General features: G+C 42.8%; 1 protein-coding gene across 1 annotated transcript in view; it reads left to right on the top strand.

Annotated features, from left to right (window-relative positions):
- Positions 1 to 21,633, top strand: part of LOC124606075 (F-box/LRR-repeat protein 16-like) — a 705,098-nt gene that overhangs the window by 531,749 nt on the left and 151,716 nt on the right. The window contains exon 5 of the mRNA XM_047138039.1: positions 21,310 to 21,505. Coding sequence (XP_046993995.1) covers positions 21,310 to 21,505 — 196 coding nt within the window. The remainder of the gene's footprint in view (positions 1 to 21,309; positions 21,506 to 21,633) is intronic.

Here is a 21,633-nt window from a genome sequence, read left to right on the forward strand (position 1 = left end):
GCACAAAGCAGGGCAACATAAAAAGAAGGTTAGCGCAGGCGAAGAGAGCGTTCCTGACCAAGAGAAGTCTGACAATGTCAATCATCTGCCTTAATTTGAGGAATAAATTGATGAGAATGTACTTTTGGAGCACAGCGTTGTATGATTATGAATCATGGACTGTAGGAAAATCGGAAAAGAAGAGAGTAAAAGCGTTAGAGATGTACTGCTACAGAAGAATGTTAAAAATTTGGTGGACTCGTAAGATAAAGAATGAAGAGTTTCGCAGTAGAATCACTGAAGAGGGAACAGATTGATAGGTCTTGGTACTAGGGGGGGGGGGCTGAGGGGGGGCTCTAGAGGATGAAAACTGAGGGGGAGACAGATATGAAAATACAACAACAAATAATTGAGGACATAGGATGCGATTTTTACTCTGGGATGAGCGGGTTGGAATAAGAGAGGAATTTTTGGCGGGCCGTATAAAACCAGTCAGCACACTGATGACCCAAAAATCATTGTTCCTCTGCCAGATGCTCGGTCATTAGTAACGCGAATCACTACATAATGGCATAATTAGGTTTATCGAAAAACTGGTCGATTTAAATAAAGACTCATTGGACGCACACTAAGACGCTGATTAATTTCGTGTTAGAAATGAAGCGGTTGTTAAGATTCTTATTCACATGAATTCAAGGTCAAAATTTACACTATCGGCAAATTAATGTTTGTTTGTAGTAACAATATTTGGGAATAACTAATACACTAAATCACACTTATTTCGTAGTAAATGACATAGTGCCGCGTCTTCAACTTCTTTGCTAAAAATCTAAAGCAAAAATCAGCATATTTGTGAGCTGCGCATGGAAATTGTCATTTAAGCGAAAAGGGATGTTCGTCAATTAGAAAAGAGGTTACCCTACCTGCATACTGTGATGTTTAAGTGCTTGTAATTACTAATTTAATTGTAAACGTTATTTCTCAGAAGTTGGCGATTAGTTCTAACAGCTGACAGAACTTCACAGGAGCTGTCTTCAAATGTTTTGCCAGTTGCAGCACCTGCTTTTACCCATATGTGCGTGTGTGTGTGTGTGTGTGTGTGTGTGTGTGTGTGTGTGTGTGTGTATGTGTATGTATTTAAGAAAGCAAAATAATGATAGTAATAGCCTCTATACCAGGTATTCGATGGCGATGGCTCAACTTTTATCTCATCGTAAGCTTTGCTTCTTCTTCTTCTTCTTGTCATGTTTCAGGCGCTCCTCGGCCTGTAGTAGCTACATTTGGTCCTTCATATTTTTACTTCTTTTCCAATGAATCTTTTAATGCGCAATATATAATGCCAAAAATGTAGTGGTAACTTCACTCCTCCATTTGAAACGGATGGATATTTATTATTGCCTATTTCCTTGATCGTTTTCATTTATATCTAATGTTTTCAATTCTTTTCAAATGTCATATACAACCTAATTTTGTGTTCCTTCTTATTTTCTTGAAGAATTCCATTTCGTTAGTCAGTTTTTTTCTACCCAAGACTCGTATCCATAAAACAATGTCGGTAACAACACAATTTTATACAATTTAAAATAAGTTTCTGTTCTTACTTCATTTTGGAAATCTTCCAATAGTACCATTTTGGTAACAGAATTTCTCAATTTTGCCCTCTGGACGTTAGCATGACTCCTAAAAATTTAAATCTACCTACTTGCTCCATGATCTTGTTTTCTAATAATATTTTTGTCATGACTGGGTTTTTTCAACAGAAAATGATAGCTTTTGTTCTCTGTATTGGTATCGGCATGTTACGCAGGGTGGTCAGAAACAGTCCGAAAAGCTTGTAAGGATGTTTTAGGTTCTGCTGAGAAATAATTATTAAGAAAAAATTCGATACGTTGCGCCGTTTTCGAGTTAATTAGCACTGAAGGTAGCAAATCAGGCTGCTACGCGCAAATTCAAGCGGCCCGCCAGGTACAGTTAGTATCAGTTGTTCTCCTAACGGAGGTGATAAGAGGACGAGACTGCTCGGCCTTTAGCTCGGATTCGGTTCTTACTACCGTCCCATTTCCAGTTTTTGTATCGCTCTGGTCCGGTTTTAGGAAACCGAACCGAGAACACGCTTGGTGACACCGTCGCTGACGGACCGCTTGAATTTGCGCGCAGCAGCCTGATTTGCTACCTTCAGTGCTAATTAACTCGGAAACGGTGCAACGTATCGAATTTTTGTCTTAACAATTATTTCTCAGCGCAACCTACCCTGCAACATTCTTGCAAGATTTTCCGCCTGTTTCTGACCACTCTGTATATGTGATATATTTGGCGTAGTTCATAGTCAGCTACCTGTAGTCCACCTTCACCGTTCGACACTAAGACTTGATCATCTGCAAACACCATCGTGATTATGTACTCTTATTGATTAAAATCGTTAGTGTAATTATGGAATTTCATTTTTTATTGCTGTACAGTTTTGTCAACGCTTATGTTAAAGAGTAGTGGCGGAAGACTGCATTCTTGTTGAACTACTAAGCTAATATCCTCTGGCCTTTTCTCATTATTCCCAATTATTTGGATACTTTTCTCATTATAGAACTTCTGAATTACCTGTGTAAGTTTTACTGGCATTCCTCTTCTTTTTAATAACTCCCATAATAATTGTCTATTTACTTTATGAAAAGTATTTGTATTATCTATGACAAGGACGTGTGTTTCTTACTGTATTCATTGTGTTTCTCAATAATTTGTTGTAATAGAAATGTGATATTCGTACACTTTTTCTGAGTCCATTGTCTTCCTCACACGGGATGCACTTCAATGTGGGCTTCAGAACCTTGGTTACTATTCTAGCACATACATTATACACCGAGTTCAGCAACGATTTCCGGGATTTCGTCTGTCACTCCTCTTGAATATTTATTTTGTGTGTGATATCCACCATTTTTTAGGTATTTCCTATCTTAAACAGCAAATTTTCAGAGTTCTAGGGAACCTCGGATTAGTTTTCATAAAAACTTGCTTCATCTCGACTCGACTTAACATTCAGAGTTGAAACATAAAGAGTGAGAAAATCAAAACGACCAGAAACTTGAAGTATCTCGGTCAGAAACTTGAAGTATCTCGGTGAGATCATAGTACCAGCGTGTCTAGTAACGGAAGCACAGATATTTCGAATACAGAAACGCAAGAGAGTGTATGGAAGGACGCACGACTTCAACGAAAAGTGCGGATCCACATATTCAGAGATTAGACATTACGACACTGCGATCAAATCTGAGGCTATATACGAGAGTGAGCCTTTAATTCTCAATATAAAGGGCGATCTTGAAAGAATCCGATGGAAGAACAAAGAATTGCGAGGAAAATTCGTGACCTAAAAACAACGGATTACAGATACAGAAATTCCGTAGAACAACAGAGAAGTTCTATCTCGAAGCAAAGATTCGAAAATGAAGATAAAAAGTCTATAGACATGTTCACAGACGCACAAAAGTGGGGCTTACACACAAGATATGATATATAGAAAAATTAAGTAATAAACTCGTACCGTGGCCCAACAAGTCAGAAAGGACCTTCAGAAAACTCGGATAGAAGCAGTGGAAGTAGCAGACAGGAAACTGTTCAGTCAAAAGGTAAACTGTTGGCTAACACAGCCAACGGATGTGGTATCCAAACAATACGAGGAACCATGTGGAGTGAAGAAAGAAAAATAGCTAACAGAGAGAGTTAGAGCCATGTGGAAGGTCACGATACCGCATGTGAAAGTGCTGAGTGATCCTGCATGGTCCATACGCAAGTAACAGGAACATTTTCGCCCGAATATTAAGAGTTTAATCAACGTTTAACTCAGGGTAGATTTTCCAATGGTTACAAACCGGATCCACTTATCCCTTGATCACACGTAGTTTAAAAGGCTGGCGCTAGGCCTGTTCTTCAGGATTCCACACATTTATATTAACCACACACAGGTGTTTTCTTCGATAATTTTTCAAAGTTGGTGATAGCCGTTTATTTCCACACCATAAAATCCGCTGTAAAAGACAGAATAAACTAAATAAACTTATCTACCAAGCCCAGCGAACCAAGTGACCGTTATGTCATCCTCAGACTTCGGCGTCATTACTATCAGTATGAAAAAGTATGTAATTCACAACTCTCTTCTGGCCGTTAACAGAAGTCGACATGGAGCTAGGAAAACTGAATTAAGCTACAAGGACATATTTTTGCGAAACGTTACACTGCTAAGAAAAGGTGTCCACACAATTTACAAGGTAGAGTGCAAATCTGTGGTGATGGAGTCCCATTCCTAGCAGCCACCATAGTTAAGATGACAAAGGCAGACTAATAGGGAGGCTCTGCACTAGTATTTAGCATTTTCTACGTGTTTCGTCCTCTTGTGGCATGATTCCATGTAACAGGCGAATCAACATCAAGCGGTTGTTAGTATCTTGGCGCTATTCCACTACTCTTCTGCTGAGAAATAGCTCGCCTCTTTCCCCCTGTTTACGCCCAATAACACTGATTCCTCAATAGCGCTTAATATATTCCCTTGATTTACTGAACAGGCAAGTGTTTTGACATATCGGTGATTAAGCAAGGAAAACATTAACTTAGGTTTTGTCATCTCCACGACAGAAACATATATGCACATTAAAAATATATTACAGTTATCTCACAGTTTCGTTCTAATTTAGTCTCCAAACCAGCGCAGATGCACGTTTTCACCATCTCACTCTCACCGCTTCACTCATACTTCATTCACTGCGCTTATCTCGCTACAGTTGTTCCTCTGCAAGCCATGTTTCTGCAGTCTGCTGTGTATCTGAGGATAAGTGAAAAAACATCATAAACATTCCTACACAAAACAGATATCATTTTACATAGTACAAATTTTATTTGTGTATGTGCTTTACATGTCAGTAACATTAGCCAACTGTCCCTCTCTGATTACTTGTCTCTGAATATTCTTTTGTACTATATAGACAGTCTGAGATTGAGTAATTTTTTAAACTTATTTCTGACCGTGTGTCCCTCTTAAATTCTTTAAATTCTGTACGGTACTAGGTTATTCAGAATACTCCCACCATTTATGGAATCCTTTTCAGTTAGTTTTAACCACATCATTTTAAAAAGATAGTCCTTACTCGCGTATTGCAACTATGTATGTCTGTCTGTGACGAAGCTGTACACTTATTCATTAAGTATGTATCTTTTCCAAGGCATATAATAAAAGTTTACGAACCCATGGTAATTTGTAATCAAAACTTCCTCAGTTCAGGACTCCAACTCCGCCACCACTTAAATTTTGAATAAAAACCCTCAGTAATGGCGGCTGAAGACTTCCGGCATAAGAAGTCACTCTCATTCAGCCAACGGCCTTGTTAAAGAGGGCGAAGGAGCGGACAGAGGTTCACGGCACTCTCTCGCCCTTGGGATGGGAAACTGCCCTAAAAGGCGTAAGAATTAGCGATTAACAACGGCATGAGGATGCAGAAGGCAATGGAAACCGCTGCATTAAAGACATATAATGTGTATCCACAGGACATGTCGCCTGTAACTGAAAAAGTGTCGTGATGATCTTTCCACTGGCAAAAGATTTCGGATCTGCGGGAGGGCATCATGAGGTAAAGACTACAAAAACCATGAAAGGGTAACGTTCTAGGAGTCGGGGCGTGGAATGTCAGAAAACTGAACGTGGCAGGGAAGCTAGAAAATCTGAAAAGGAAAATTCTAATGCTCAGTCCTGATATAGTGGGTGCCAGTGAAGTAAAATGGAAAGAAGACAAGGATTTTTGGTCAAATGAGTATAGGGTAATGTCAACAGCAACATAAAATGGTACAAGGGAGTAGGCTCCGTTATCTATAGTATGGTAGGGCAGAAAGAGAGTTAATGTGAACAGTTCACTGATAAGGTCATCAGACTGGAGAGCAAACCAACACCGACAACGATACTTCGGGCATTCAGGCTGGCGTCGCAAGCCGAAAATGAAGAGATGGAGGAAGTATATGAGGACCTTGAACGGTTAATTCAGTACGTAAAGGGAGAAAAAATCTAACAGTCATGGGGACTGGATGCGGTTATAGGGGAACGAGTAAGAGAAAGGGCCACGAAGGAACATGCGCTTGGTACTAGGAATGATACAGGAGAAAGACAAATTGAGTTCTGCAATAAATTTCAGCTAGTAATTGCGAATACTCTGTTGAAGAATCGCAAGAGGAGGAGATATACTTGGAAAAGGCGATCGGGAAGATTACATTACATCGTAGTCAGGCAAAGATTCCGAAACCAGATATTGGATTGTAAGGCGTACCCAGCAGCAGATACAGACTCAGATCACAACTCAGTAATGATGAATATTAAGCTGAAGTTCAAGAAACTAGTCAGGAAGAATCAATGTGCAAAGAAGTGAGATATAGAAGAACTAAGGAATGAAGATGTACGCTTGAATTTTTCTGAGACTAGAGATACTGCGATAAGGAATACCTAAGTAGGCAGTTTAGTTGAAGAGGAATAGACATCTCTGAAAAGAGCAATCACAGATGCTAGAAAGAAAAACTAGATTCAAGAAAGGTAATAGAAGAAATACTTCAGTTGACCGATGAAAGAAGGGAGTGTATAAATGTTCAAGGGAATTCAGGAATACAGAAATACAAGTCGCTGCGGATTGAAATAAATAGGAAGTGCGGGGAAGCTAAGTCGCAATGGCTGCGTGATAAATGTGAAGAAAACGAAAAAGATAACTGTCGGAAGAAAAGTTAAAACAACATTCGGTGAAATTAAAATCAGGGCTGGTAACTTTAAGGGTACAGTGGGAATCCCACAGCCAAACGCAGAGGGAAGGCTTGTCTGATTATGTGACAGAAAAAGAAAAAGAGGTCGATACGGAACAAATTGTGGATGTCGTATTAGAATCAGAATTTAAAAGAGCTTTGGAAGACTTAAGATCCAATAAGGTGGAAGGGATGGATAACACCCCATCAGAATTTCTAAAATCATTGGGCGAAGCGGCAATAAAACGGCTATTCACATTGGTTTGTATAATGTGTGAGTCTCACGACATACTATACGACTTTCTGACAAATATCATCCACATAATTCCGAAACTTCCAAGAGCTGAAAAGTGCGAGAATTACCGCACAATCAGCTTAACAGCTCATGCGTCCAAGTTGCTGACAAGAATAATATACAGAAGAATGGAAAAGAAAATTGAGGATGTGTTAGATGATGATCAGTTTGACTTTAGGAAACGTAAAGGCACCAGAGAGGCAGTTCTTAAGTTGGAAGCAAGAATAAAGAAAAATCAAGACACGTTCATAATATCTGTCGACCTGGAAAAGCGTTCGACAACTTAAAATGGTTCCATATGTTCGAAATTCCGAGAAAAATAGGGGTAAGCTATAGGAAACTACGGTAATACACAATACGTACAAGAACCAAGAGGGAACAATGAGAGTGAAAGGCCAAGAACGAAGTGCACTAATTTAAAAGGTTATAAGAAAGGGCCGCAGTCTTTCGAACCTACTGTTCAATTTATATATTGAAGAAGCAATTGGGAATAAGAGAAAGGGTCAACAGTGGGATCAAAATTCAGGGAAAAAGGATATGACTGATAGGATTTGCTGATGACATTGCTGTCCTTGGGGAAAGTGAGAAGAATCACAGTATCTGTTGAAAGGAGAGTGCAGAATATCGAATGAGAGAAACCGAAGAAAGACAAAATTAATGACAAAACAGAAATGTGGACAGCGAGAAATTCGTCAGGAATGGAGATCACGAAATACATTAAGTTAAGGAATTCTGCTACCTAGGCAGCAAAATAACTCATGACGGACGGAGCAAGGAGGACATAAACAGCAGACTAGCACTGGCAAAAAGGACCTTCCTGGTCAAGAGAAGTCTACTGGTGTCAAACAAAGAGGTTAATTTGAGGAAGAAATTTCTGAGAATGTACATTTGGAGCACAGCATGTACGATCGTGAAACGAGGACTGTGGGAAGACATAAACAGAAGAGAATCGAAGCATTTGAGATGTGGTGCTTCGGAAGAATGTTGAAAAGTAGGTGGTTTGATAAGGTAAAGAATGAGGAGATTCTCCCGAGAATCAGTGAGGAAAGGAATGTATGGAAAACACTGACAAGAAGGATCAGGATGGCAGGACATCTGTTAAGGCATGGTTCTAGAGGGAGCTGTAGAGGGCAAAAGCTGTAGAGGAAGACAGAGACTGGAATAAATCCAGTAAATAATCGAGAACGTGAGTTGCAAATGCTACTCTGAGATGAAAAGGTTGGCACAGGAGAGGAATTCGTGGCGGGCAGCATCAAACCAGTCAGTAGACAGATGACTCAAAAAAAATAGTGAAAAACAATCAATAGATCTGTTCCTGCCGCATTATGTCAATATAATAATTGTAATATATCCGACAGCCTTCTTACGTAGTTTCACTAACCTCTCTGTGTGTGTATTGAGTGCAGTTCCGTGTACGAATACTTTGTTGCGTTAAGATAAATACGGATAGATTAGATCATAGAATAACGTTGAATATCTTACAACTTCTACATGGGAGTATGTTGGTGCTTATTTCGAAACAAATGTTAGTGATACAATATCTCGATGTCATTTGCCTGCCAACTGTAACACCTGGTAGTTTATAGCTTTACACTTGTTTTGGATCTGAGTTTGAAAACTGAACGCAGATACTATTTAACTGACCGTCCTGTTCGGTCTGTCTGTAGCTACTACAAACAAATTATTCTCATTTAAATAGATATTAGTGTCTTTCATGTTCAGAGAAAATCTTAATTCCACTTCTTGCGTTGAGTGAAGGGTCATATTTATTACGTTGTAAGCTACAGTGGATACGGTTGCATTAATCTACAAAATGAAAAGCGTGCCTAATGTCGATCCCTGAAGGACTCCATACATTACCAGCAGAAAATTTGAACATACATTTTTGTAGCAAGGCGCTTTTTGCTCTTTATTTCCACACTCTGCTCTCCTTTTGTATTGGTTGTATCAAACACAGTCTAATGGCTTTGAAAGGGCAAGGAACAAAACAGACACTGTTCTTGCTCATGTAATACATCTGTTACCTGAACTATTACAACCACGACGTTGATGGAGTACCCAGTGTGTCAGCAACCCATCGTCTGTCTGCGCTGGTATCGGTGATATGGCGTCTCGTATCCATCACTGACTTTCAATATAGGATTTAGCATCATCTAGTCACATGACACGTCGAAGTGCAACGTTAATCAACATGACACCGTAGTCCTCTTTCAGCAGCTATCTCTGTTTCAGTTGTTCATGACTGTGAGTGAATCTGGCCAGCTATTGAAGTCATGTCGTGGAGCGATTCCTAAAATCGTTTTTAGTCTTTTTTCAGTTATATGTTCAAAGATTACCAACTGGCCAGAGACGTACATACTGTGTAGCTCTCACAGGCCTGTCACTACGGGAACGGTTCGTTCGACACTTTGATAAAATTCTAACTAACGTCGCATCTGATCTCTTGTTTAGCTACATCCATAACTGAGAACTGGTTTTAGTTCGCTACTACATTTCGCCCGAGTTTTTTGCAATCATCATATTTCTACCTGCACTAAAACAGGTTAATTTGATTATAGTTTGCCTCTTTTGTCTCACCTAAAATTAGCCAATTGTTCAGACGGATGGGTCATAGCCGCTCGGTTCCGAAATGTAGGCATCTCCATCATTGTGATTACTACCTGTAATCCTTCACTTTTCCTGCGTCAGTCCCAAGCTGTGGATAATATACAAAAACATCCTGCTCGATTGATTATAAAGAAGGGATTACGGCGGTCTAAATGCTTTTCAGTCTAGAATATTAAAACTGAGCAACATTGGGCAGTGTTAAGACAATGGACTCGCATTCGAGAGTACAGCGATGCGAAACCCCATCCAGTCATCCAGACGTCATTTTCATAAAATGTTTAAGGCAAGTACTGGTACATCTCCTCTGTAAAGGACGCAATAGGTTTCCTTCCCCGTTCTCCCCAATGCGAGCTTCTGCTCCGTCTGTAATGACAGCTTCATCGACGGGGCATTAAAGCCCAATCAATTTCATCAATATCCTCATGCTAACGATACAACTGACGATTAAGTGTGCAGGTTACAATCAGTTATCGCGATTTCAAAAGTTCCTAGAAGCACGTATTTCTTCCACAACACAGTTGTTTCAAAATTATCGATAGAGAATATTTATTTTGTACCGATGATAGACTTTAACAAGATGATGCTCTAGTTAACTGCACATCCTCCGCCATGACTGAATGCCTGGTTTACCTACGCCGTGTGACTGTATGAGAGGTAGGATAAACACCTTGTCGATGGAGGCGGAAGACGAGTCTCGGTAGGGAACCGGCTGGTTTTCGTTGGTACTTTGACAGCACAGAATAAGCGCGCAGTCGAGCTCGTTCTGTTTTTATCCGTCTTCTTTCCTTCCGCTGCAGCTGCCTCTGAGCACTATGCGACTTAACTTCTGAGATCATCAGTCGCCTAGAACTTAGAACTAATTAAACCTAACTAACCTAACGACATCACACACATTCATGCCCGAGGCAGGATTCGAACCTGCGACCGTAGCGGTCGCTCGGCTCCAGACTGCAGCGCCTAGAACCGCAGGGCCACTCCGGCCGGCTTTCCTTCCGCCTTTCCTCCAATCTCGACGAACGTTGAGTCGCCAAATTCACTGAAATTTGTTGGATAACAGTAGCTAATGAGCCAACCTAAGACACCTTATTAGTAGACAGTGTGCCAAGATCTATATTTTGTTTAATGACGCAACAGAAAATTGCATAACATGATCCCTTAGTTAGGTGAATGGGCTTTATTCCCTTGAAACGTACCTACAGATCCGCCATTATGCCTTTTTCGGCATAAGACACCTTATTGGGAGACGGAGCACCAGTATCTTTAATGTGCTTGTAGTGGAACAGGAAAATGGTACAGTTGCGTTGAGCCGTGAGAGAACATTTTTTTAAACATATTTTATTTCACAAAAATGTTACGCATAAAAAAGGAACACCAGTGACAAGAAGACTAAAGACACTAATATATTTGATTTATTGTCAATGGATCATGCATGTAATTTCATCGTTCAGTGTTAAAGATTCATATGGCAGCATTACCCGAGCGGTTCTAGGCGTTACAGTCCGGAACCCCGCAGCTGCTGTGGTCGCAGGTTTGAATCCTGCCTCGGGCATGGATGTGTGTGATGTCCTTACGTTAGTTAGGTTTAAGTAGTTCTAATTCTAGGGGAGTGATGACGTCAGATGTTCAGTCCCATAGTGCTTAGAGCCATTTGAACCATTTGAACAGCATTATTTCTCGAAAAATCTTTTAAACATTAATTGAATTAAGATGCACCGCTTCTACAGGGTATTTCACAATTCATGCTACACACTTCTAGAGGTTGTAGAGGGGATTTAGTAGATCAAGTTTTACATGGGAACCCATGTCCGGAAACGTCATCCAACGTCGCTACAGGGCGTGAAGTTTATAGGCGCCGGCGCGTGATTCCGTTATGATGTTACAAACTTTCTAGCATGATAGAGAAGGATAAATGTAGCAATTTGAGGTAAGGGTACCTGAACCGGAAACGAACGAATCGAAAGTTATAAGCGAAAACCGTTCTGATACGTCTGACATTGGATTACACTTATTGGTGCTGTTGTTGCTAAGATTGTAGGATAGGTAACTTTCAGAGGAGGTATTGTGGACCAAATCAAAGACAAAATGTCTAATACACATACCTAAGGAGCTACGAGCACTTGCTCATATTCTCTACTGTAAAACACGTCTTCTCTATCGAACACTGATAGTTATTAGACAGTTCACTAACGACTTAATATGGACGTCACATCATTCTAGACGAGAGTACAATATAATTTTGATATAAATGACATTCACATTTATACTCGGTCTCAGCAAAATTATATTCGCAGGTACTGCACAATGGCGATAAATGAAGCAATCTGTCGTTGACAAATATTAATTATTATAAACAGCTATCTATCTAAGAAATATCTAAGAAGTAAAAACCTCTCTAAGAAATAAAAATGCAATTCACGGATACAGCGAATATACACTCCTGGAAATGGAAAAAAGAACACATTGACACCGGTGTGTCAGACCCACCATACTTGCTCCGGACACTGCGAGAGGGCTGTACAAGCAATGATCACACGCACGGCACAGCGGACACACCAGGAACTGCGGTGTTGGCCGTCGAATGGCGCTAGCTGCGCAGCATTTGTGCACCGCCGCCGTCAGTGTCAGCCAGTTTGCCGTGGCATACGCAGCTCCATCGCAGTCTTTAACACTGGTAGCATGCCGCGACAGCGTGGACGTGAACCGTATGTGCAGTTGACGGACTTTGAGCGAGGGCGTATAGTGGGCATGCGGGAGGCCGGGTGGACGTACCGCCGAATTGCTCAACACGTGGGGCGTGAGGTCTCCACAGTACATCGATGTTGTCGTCCGCCCCAGTAGCTGAGTGGTCAGCGTGACGGATTGCCGTCCTCTGGGCCCGGGTTCGATTCCCGGCTGGGTCGGAGATTTTCTCCGCTCAGGGACTGGGTGTTGTGTTGTGTTCATCATCATTTCATCCCCATCCGGCGTGCAGGTCGCCCAATGTGGCGCCGAATGTAATAAGACCTGCGATATGGCGGCCGGACCTGCCCCGCGAGGGGCCTCCCGGCCAATGACGCCAAACGCTCATTTCCATTTCCATCGATGTTGTCGCCAGTGGTCGGCGGAAGGTGCACGTGCCCGTCGACCTGGGACCGGACCGCAGTGACGCACGGATGCACGCCAAGACCGTAGGATCCTACGCAGTGCCGTAGGGGACCGCACAGCCACTTCCCAGCAAATTAGGGACACTGTTGCTCCTGGGGTATCGGCGAGGACCATTCGCAACCGTCTCCATGAAGCTGGGCTACGGTCCCACACACCGTTAGGCCGTCTTCCGCTCACGCCCCAACATCGTGCAGCCCGCCTCCAGTGGTGTCGCGACAGGCGTGAATGGAGGGACGAATGGAGACGTGTCGTCTTCAGCGATGAGAGTCGCTTCTGCTTTGGTGCCAATGATGGTCGTATGCGTGTTTGGCGCCGTGCAGGTGAGCGCCACAATCAGGACTGCATACGACCGAGGCACACAGGGCCAACACCCGGCATCATGGTGTGGGGAGCGATCTCCTACACTGGCCGTACACCACTGGTGATCGTCGAGGGGACACTGAATAGTGCACGGTACATCCAAACCGTCATCGAACCCATCGTTCTACCATTCCTAGACCGGCAAGGGAACTTGCTGTTCCAACAGGACAATGCACGTCCGCATGTATCCCGTGCCACCCAACGTGCTCTAGAAGGTGTAAGTCAACTACCCTGGCCAGCAAGATCTCCGGATCTGTCCCCCATTGAGCATGTTTGGGACTGGATGAAGCGTCGTCTCACGCGGTCTGCACGTCCAGCACGAACGCTGGTCCAACTGAGGCGCCAGGTGGAAATGGCATGGCAAGCCGTTCCACAGGACTACATCCAGCATCTCTACGATCGTCTCCATGGGAGAATAGCAGCCTGCATTGCTGCGAAAGGTGGATATACACTGTACTAGTGTCCACATTGTGCATGCTGTGTTGCCTGTGTCTATGTGCCTGTGGTTCTGTCTGTGTGATCATGTGATGTATCTGACCCCAGGAATGTGTCAATAAAGTTTCCCCTTCCTGGGACAATGAATTCACGGTGTTCTTATTTCAATTTCCAGGAGTGTAGAATCTTTGCACAAATAATATCCTTTATCTTCACACTACAGAGCCTAGTATAGACCAGTGTCTTCTCAGAACAAAGAATTCTGCACGAGGTACCTTCAACTACAAGTATTTTCACCAAAATTGCGAATAATCAATATCTGCGGATACTACGCATTGTAGCGATGAACATCTGATCTGAAGGAACTGAAACACCAAGTCTAGATAACTTGATAAAATACGTTGTTTGCGACCTAACAGCAGAGCGTGTCAAACACTCCTTTACTTACCAGAGCCAACTGGACAGTGAGCCAAAAGGTTCGTCTCCAGCTCACCTCCCGCCGGGTGGCTTGCGAGGCTGCTCCCAGTACCTGCCACCTTACTTACACCAGGGCGGATCGTACTTCCTGTCACTGAACTATGTCTCTGGCCCTAACCCATGTAGTTTAAAAACTAGTTGGCTCTATAACCCAATGACACTATGATACTCTCTGACTAACGAGGAGAGCTCTTGAAAATATTCGTGTACTCTCATAAAGGAATGGTCCAATCCGACGTGTCGAAACCTGTCCTGAAATTTTTCACGCACGCAGAATACACAAGAAAAAACACGTACTGTCACGTAAGGCGCACTGCAAGTACATTTTTAAAGTGTTAAAGTTCCTCATTTCTGACGCTTGAATACCAAAAATGTCTCACAGCATTAATTTTTTGAATAACTTGCAGTTCATATTAACACCGACACTGTTGCAAATGTATTTGTTACACAAGTGACAAGCAGAAGTAAGAAAGTCAAGACATTGTACGTTGTTACAGTACAAACGACTTCCATTAAGAGGGACTTTAATTTGCTGGCTTTAAATAATTTATAACAATTCCTATAGCGCGGTTCTTAAGATAATTTTTGAATAATGCAAATTTTGGGTAACAATGAAACATTTCCTTCTTCACTCCCTGTAGTCATTACAAAAATGCAAAGTGCCTGTTGGGTGACGAAAACAAACATTTTCCTTAGACCAGGCATACCTGACAAAAGAAAAATTAATACATTCAGACATCTCACAGTAATTACTAGTTTTATTTACACAGAAATGGAATGGAGTAAGAAATTCCCGTGGCCGTTGTTCTGATTATTGTGCTGTGTACTGGATGCTATTACCGTACAAGTTTTCTTTGGACTTGGAACGTACTCTGCTTTTGTTCTGGACATTAGTTAGCACAGCAGTTATCGATCGAACCACAATTAACGGAATTATCCGAGTTACTTCCTGTTTCTTCTGATGTTTCCAAATTTTCTAAGGAAATGTCGACATCATTTGAATGAATGACCGAGAAATCAACCAATAAACAACATGTACGTAGGTCTTTAGGAGCAGTACATGATTTCGATTGCTTACCACGTTCGTCGTATTTTATTTTTGCCAGATTGAAAACACTGACTGGATTCCACATTACAGTGAAACTCTGGAACCTGCACAAAGACAGATGCTGTTAGCAAGCATGTGCAAAGAAATCACAAAGAAAATTAATTCATCTTTATCTCTATTGTTAACACTTAGCAGTACGGCTTATTATTATGAATATTAAATGAGTTGCAAATCAGAGCGAAAAGTAACTGTGAACGAATGTGTCAGAGAAACAATCAACAGTAACTGTAATTACCTTTGCAAATTACGATAGCATTGTGCCGTGTTACCTGTTTACCATCCACCCCCTTAGCTGAGTGGCCAGCGCCTTTGACTGTCATGTAGAGGGCCCGACTTCGATTCCCGATCGGGTCCGAGATTTTCTCTGCTCGGGGACTGGGTGTTGGTGCTGACTTCAACATCATCACCGACGCGCAAGTCGCCCAGTGTGGCGTCACCTGAAAAGACTTGCAACTCGGCGTCCGAACTTCCGGCCATTGCTGCCATACGATCATTTCATTTCACCAGTTTATCGATGTGCCGTCAACCAAGGATATGTGCCCTTCGGGTTGCACATGTACTGTCTGCTACAGCTAGAGCAAGGGCGTACAGCTGTCCAGCCGCATGGGGAACTAGCAATTTGGCAAACTTAAACACTTTTTAAAAAGTTCTTGAACTGCGTCTTAGTAGCTAAAAATTTGACGTTGTGTTTCGCCCTGGTGTATTCTTTCTGTATAGAAAAAAACTGACCGTTCCCTTTCAGTTACAAAGCGACGCGCGTGCGCAAGGGCGCACACCTACACAAACGCACACACACACACACACACACACAGGAAGGGTGGTGCGGACGAACAGCACCAAGAAAAAAATAAATTACACATTCACAGTCTTCGCTACCATCGGCTGGACGAATAAAGTTTCCATGAGGAGAACAAAAGAAAAAAATTGGAGTAACAAGTTGCTGACAAAAAGTTGTGACACAAGCTGCACACAGCTTTAATTAAAGTAGGATATACTGTTCCCTTTCAAAATGTTGGGCTGGAACTCCCTCACTTTCCGCTTCAGAAAATGAGATAACACAGACAGTTGAAATATGGTCACACGCAGGACAAAGTTTACACTGTTCACAGAAAAATGGCACACACGTCTGCGGCGAAAAAAAGGGCATCCGGCCGCAAAGTTAGTTAAAATAAATTTGCGGAAACTTGAGCACAGCGGAGTCCGTATATAGACGGGGTAGACGCTAACGAATAAAAAAAAAACAAAAAAAAAACGTCGCGCTGGCATCCCAGACCGTCACTACTGGTTGTCGGATCCTACAGCGAAAGACAGTCATACTGATATCACACGACTGTCCTGGGCGTCTCCTGACACATCCTTGGACTGGAATCACACTGACTGGAGCAGAATTGTCTTCGGTGATGAACTGAATCCCTTGACCAGCAAAGACGTGACTGGAGATGCCTTGCACAGCAGTGGAATACCAGCCTGAATGATGCCCGCCCTACGGCTTAACAACCAGGACTGATAGCGGTGCCATTTATTTTCAAAAGAGGACCCGCGGCACCCTTACAGCACAGCGGTAAATCGACGACAATCTACGCCCCGTTTTGTTGCCCTTTATGCAAGCCATCTTGGCCTTACATTCCAGCAAGTCAACACCCGCCGGCAAACGGCGAGAGTTTCTACCACTTGTCTTCGTGCTTGCCAAACCCTGCCTTGGCCATCAAGTTCGCCACGTCTCTCCGCAATTGAGAACATTCGGAGTACTATAGACAGGACCCTCCAAGCATCTCGGGATTTTGAGGTCTAACGCTCCAGTCGGACATAATGTGGCACGATATACCTCAGGAGGACACCCAGTAGCTCTATCAATCAATGCCAAGTTGAATAACTGCTTGCATAAGGCCCAGAGGTTGATCAACGGGTTATTGATTTCCTCAATTTGAGAAGTACTTTCTCTTGAATAAATCACTCAATTTTCTTGAAATTGTAATCATTCATTTGTCTGTGCATGTACATCACATCTGCCATTTCCGTTCCCATTAGGATAGCTTTTTTTTCTTTTTAAATCTATTAGGGAATGCGATTGGAAGACTTAGATATGTTGGAAGGATTGTGGGAAACTGCAGTCCGTTTGTAAAAGACATCGCATTCAATCGCTGACCCCAGTTCAGCATCGCCAGGTTGGCGAAATATCGCGGTACAGCGTTCGTAATTACACACCAAAAAAAAAAAAGTTTTGCAACCCCTCGGTTCCCAGAAATCCTGAAGATATACGTTGACTGTGGATATTGTAACACAGACACAGTCCCTTTTACTGTTCAGCGATGTCACTAAACCAGCCCAAAGATGTAAAAAACCATACGTGAGCAGCGCCTATTAGATGGAGGGGATCCGACAGCCGATCAGTTCCAGTCATTACACCAGGAAGGAGGTACACGGCTCGTGTTGTCTGTAGTTCAACCATGCCTAGACGGTCATACCGCGATTCAATCGCGTCCGCATTGTTACTTTGTGCCAGGAAGGGCTCTCAACAAGGGAAGTTTCCAGGCGCCTCGGACTGAACCAAAGCGATGTTGTCTGGACATGGAGGAGATACAGACAGGAAATGTCGATGTCGTGCCTCGCTCAGGACGCCCAAGGGCTACTACTACCGCGGATGACCGCCACCTACGGATTATGGCTCGAAGGATCCCTGGTAGCAACACCACCATGTTGAATAATGCGTTTCGTCCAGCCACAGGACGTCGTGTTACGACTCAAACTGTACACAATAGGCTGCATGATACGCAACTTCACTCCTGACGTCCATGGCGAGGTCCATGTAGCGCGGAACAGATGGGCCCAACAACATGCCTAATGGACAGCTCGGGATTGGCGTCACGTTGTCTTTACCGATGATTGTCGCCTAAGCCTTCAACCAGACGATCGTCAGAGACGTGTTTGGAGGCAACCCGATCAGACTGAACGGCTTAGACACACTTTCCAGCGAGTGCAGCAAGGTGGAGGTTTCCGGCTGTTTTGGGGTGGCATTACGTGGCGCCGACATACGCCGTTGAGGGATCTACGCCGAATCGCCGTTGAGGAGTGGGAGAATCTGGACCAACAGTGCCTTGATGAACTTGTGGATAGTAATCCACGGCTAATACAGGCATGCATCAATGCAAGAGGACGTGCTACTGCTTACTGGAGGTACCGGTGTGTGCCGCAATCTGGACCACCACCTCTGAAGGTCTCGCTGTATGGTGGTACAACATGCAATGTGTGGTTTTCATGAGCAATAAAAAGGGCGGAAATGATGTTTATGTTGATCTCTATTGCAGTTTCCTGTACAGGTTCCGGAACTCTCGGACCTGAGGTGATGCAAAAGTTTTTTGATGTGTGTATAATACAATTATACTACTGCATAAACAAAACAAATAAATCTCACTAAATTCCAGTTGAATACGAGTATGATGAAACGTCCCCTAAGGACGTGCAAATTGTATAACGCAATTCTTTGCGAATTCTCGGTACAATGACGACAAAGTTATCGGGAAATCCTGTTGCATAAATTTAGAGAACAATGATTAGAATAAGACTGTGCGGCCATTTGCTGCTACCAACAAATATTCTGCCAATGCATCATGAGATTACGATAAGGAGATTACTGTGTGTAAGCAGTCATTTTTCCCTCGCTCAATACGAGAATGAATAGGATTTACAATCTTGCTGTTTAAAAAAGGAAGCTGCTACTATTCCTACATTTGAAGTACTACCAATAAACTGCCGCGCTGTAACCTCTCCAGGAATAATGGCACCAATTGTTTTCTGTGAATTTACACAGGTAACTTTCTACATCAAAATTAAATTGCTACGACGTATCGTCCGCCATACACTGTACAGTGACTTCCTCATTACGTATGTAGATGTGGATGAAAAAGGACACGTGATGATCTCGCCATCGCCACGATGTTAAACTTAAATGTTCCTCTTTTCCTTAGAAACTGTCTCTCGTAACTTGTTACAATTAGGTTACAATGTGACCTTGGGCGTCTGCATGAAATTGCTACTTTTTTTTATAAGTGACTGGAATGCAACAGTAAGGTTCAACGTGACAGTTGAATTTTTGTCAGAGCTGCCGGAGATGTGTGTTTCAGGTATGCTTGCTTGTGTGAATGTGTGTGTGTGGTTTTCTTTTCTGAGGAAGGCTTTGGCTGAAAGCTAAATATGTAACAGTCTTCTCGTTGTGCCTGTCTTCAACTCAACAAATCATCTTTGCGATGAGTAGTAATCAATTCCATTCCTAATTTTGTGGTTTATGCCTTTATATTATTAATATGAATATGGAAGCCACTATTTTGATTTAACAATATGAATTTAAATATTTTTATGATTAATTCCAAGGTATTCAGTGAGTTTTTCATGAGAAATATTTTTATTAACACACTAATAATGTTATGTTATCACTGAAAATTGAATTAAAAAATACCCGAGGAAATACTCTTGGTATGCAACACAGATATCATGTAAAAGATGAAAATAGTACTTGCACTGTAAGGAAACGGAAGTAAACTTAAAAAGCCACACTTCTCCTATCACGGCAATGTTAAACTTGCTATTTACGAGGGCCATATTGAAAGTAGTAAGCAACACTTTTTAAATCTCTTAATATTTATTTTTTAGAGATACCAAGTGTATCATCGTAATTTACATACTTTTCTCTCGTTTTTCAACATCGTCTCCATTTCTTTGCAGATGTTTTCCTATCTTTCTGCAAATTTCTAAATACTCTTACAACAGAAATCCATTCCAGATGCAAGACACTGACACACTGCTTTCTGAACATCCGTCTCGTAATGTTCATCACCTTCATTTTGAAATCTCTGGGGAAAGTTTTAGCTGATTGTTTTAATCTGAAGCGTGTGGTCTTTGGTCAATACACATAGGAGTCAACGGGCACATACATTTTGATAACCTAAGCTTTGAAACATTTCTTGCACTACACTGTGACCTACTGGAAGCTTAACAGCGATTTCGCTCACTGTGACATGCCTTTCATGTCGCAGGTACGAGGCTTTTCCCATCTTTGAAATGCTTCACGCATCTCCTAACAGTAGTAGCACCCAAACAGTCATTTCCAAAGGCAAGATGAAGTCTGAAGAAAATTTCAGTAGTAGATTTTCCCTCTTTACCAAGGAATTCAATGACAGCACGATACTGACGCGAAACATAGATGACCGCCATTTTGGAAGTACTGCCTCTGGTCACGTGACAGAAGCTAATGACGTCACAATATAGCAACATGCGGTGGACAGGCTGTAGCTTACCATCATGCTGTCGGTTGTTATGTTGTTGGAAATTGAATTTCAACAATGGGTTGATCACGACTTTAAGCGTGACCCTCGTAGAAACACTGCAGATACTCATTACTGAAATTGAGCCAGAATGGCCGGCCGAAGTGGCCGTGCGGTTAAAGGCGCTGCAGTCTGGAACCGCAAGACCACTACGGTCGCAGGTTCGAATCCTGCCTCGGGCATGGATGTTTGTGATGTCATTAGGTTAGTTAGGTTTAACTAGTTCTACGTTCTAGGGGACTAATGACCTCAGCAGTTGAGTCCCATAGTGCTCAGAGCCATTTGAACCATTTGAGCCAGAATGTCGTAACATAAACTAAGGTGACGGAAGTCATGAGATATCTCCTAACTTTATGCCTGGCCTCCTTTTGCTCTCCTTTGCTCTTGACACTGTGGATCTCTGAATGTTTAACTGCCGAACGATTTCCGAAATGGAATGTACCATGCGCCTAGCTCCAACTACCATTCTGCGTTCTAAGTCAGCTGATTTCCATCGTGCGGCCATAATCACGTCGGAAACGGTTTCAAATGAATTAGCAGAGTACAAATGACGGCTCCGCCAATACATAACCCTTTTATATTTTGTATGCGCGATACTACCGCCATCTGTATACGTACATTTGTCTGCCCCATGACTTTTGTCAACCCAGGTTCCGGGAGGGAGCAAGTGCCCCCTTTGCGGGTGCCTATGTATATGAAACAGAAGAAGTGCTTGTGTCTCGCTTAGTTTTGTTTCCTCTGTGTCATCTCTTCGGACCTAGCTGCTTTGCCCCCACAGTACCTCCCCCCTCTTGCGCGCTGGTGACGGGCTTGTTCTTGTGTTGCAGTGCACTCGCTGCCTAACCTGACGGTGCTGAGCCTGTCGGGCTGCAGCAAGATCACGGACGACGGGGTGGAGCTAATCGCCGAGAACCTGGGCAAGCTGCGCTCGCTCGACCTGTCGTGGTGCCCGCGCATCACGGACGCCGCTCTCGAGTACATCGCCTGCGACCTCAACCAGCTGGAGGAGCTCACGCTAGACCGGTGAGTGGCGAGCCGCGCCGCGCTGTCCTTGTCGTCAGAGAGCCGTCCACGTCCTCAATACGCTGCGGAGATGCGATATCGCTTCCTCTTAACCATTTTATAGTGAATCCCCTAGCTTTGAGCTAGCC

Source organism: Schistocerca americana, chromosome 3, assembly GCF_021461395.2.
Source record: "Schistocerca americana isolate TAMUIC-IGC-003095 chromosome 3, iqSchAmer2.1, whole genome shotgun sequence".
NCBI lineage: Eukaryota > Metazoa > Arthropoda > Insecta > Orthoptera > Acrididae > Schistocerca > Schistocerca americana.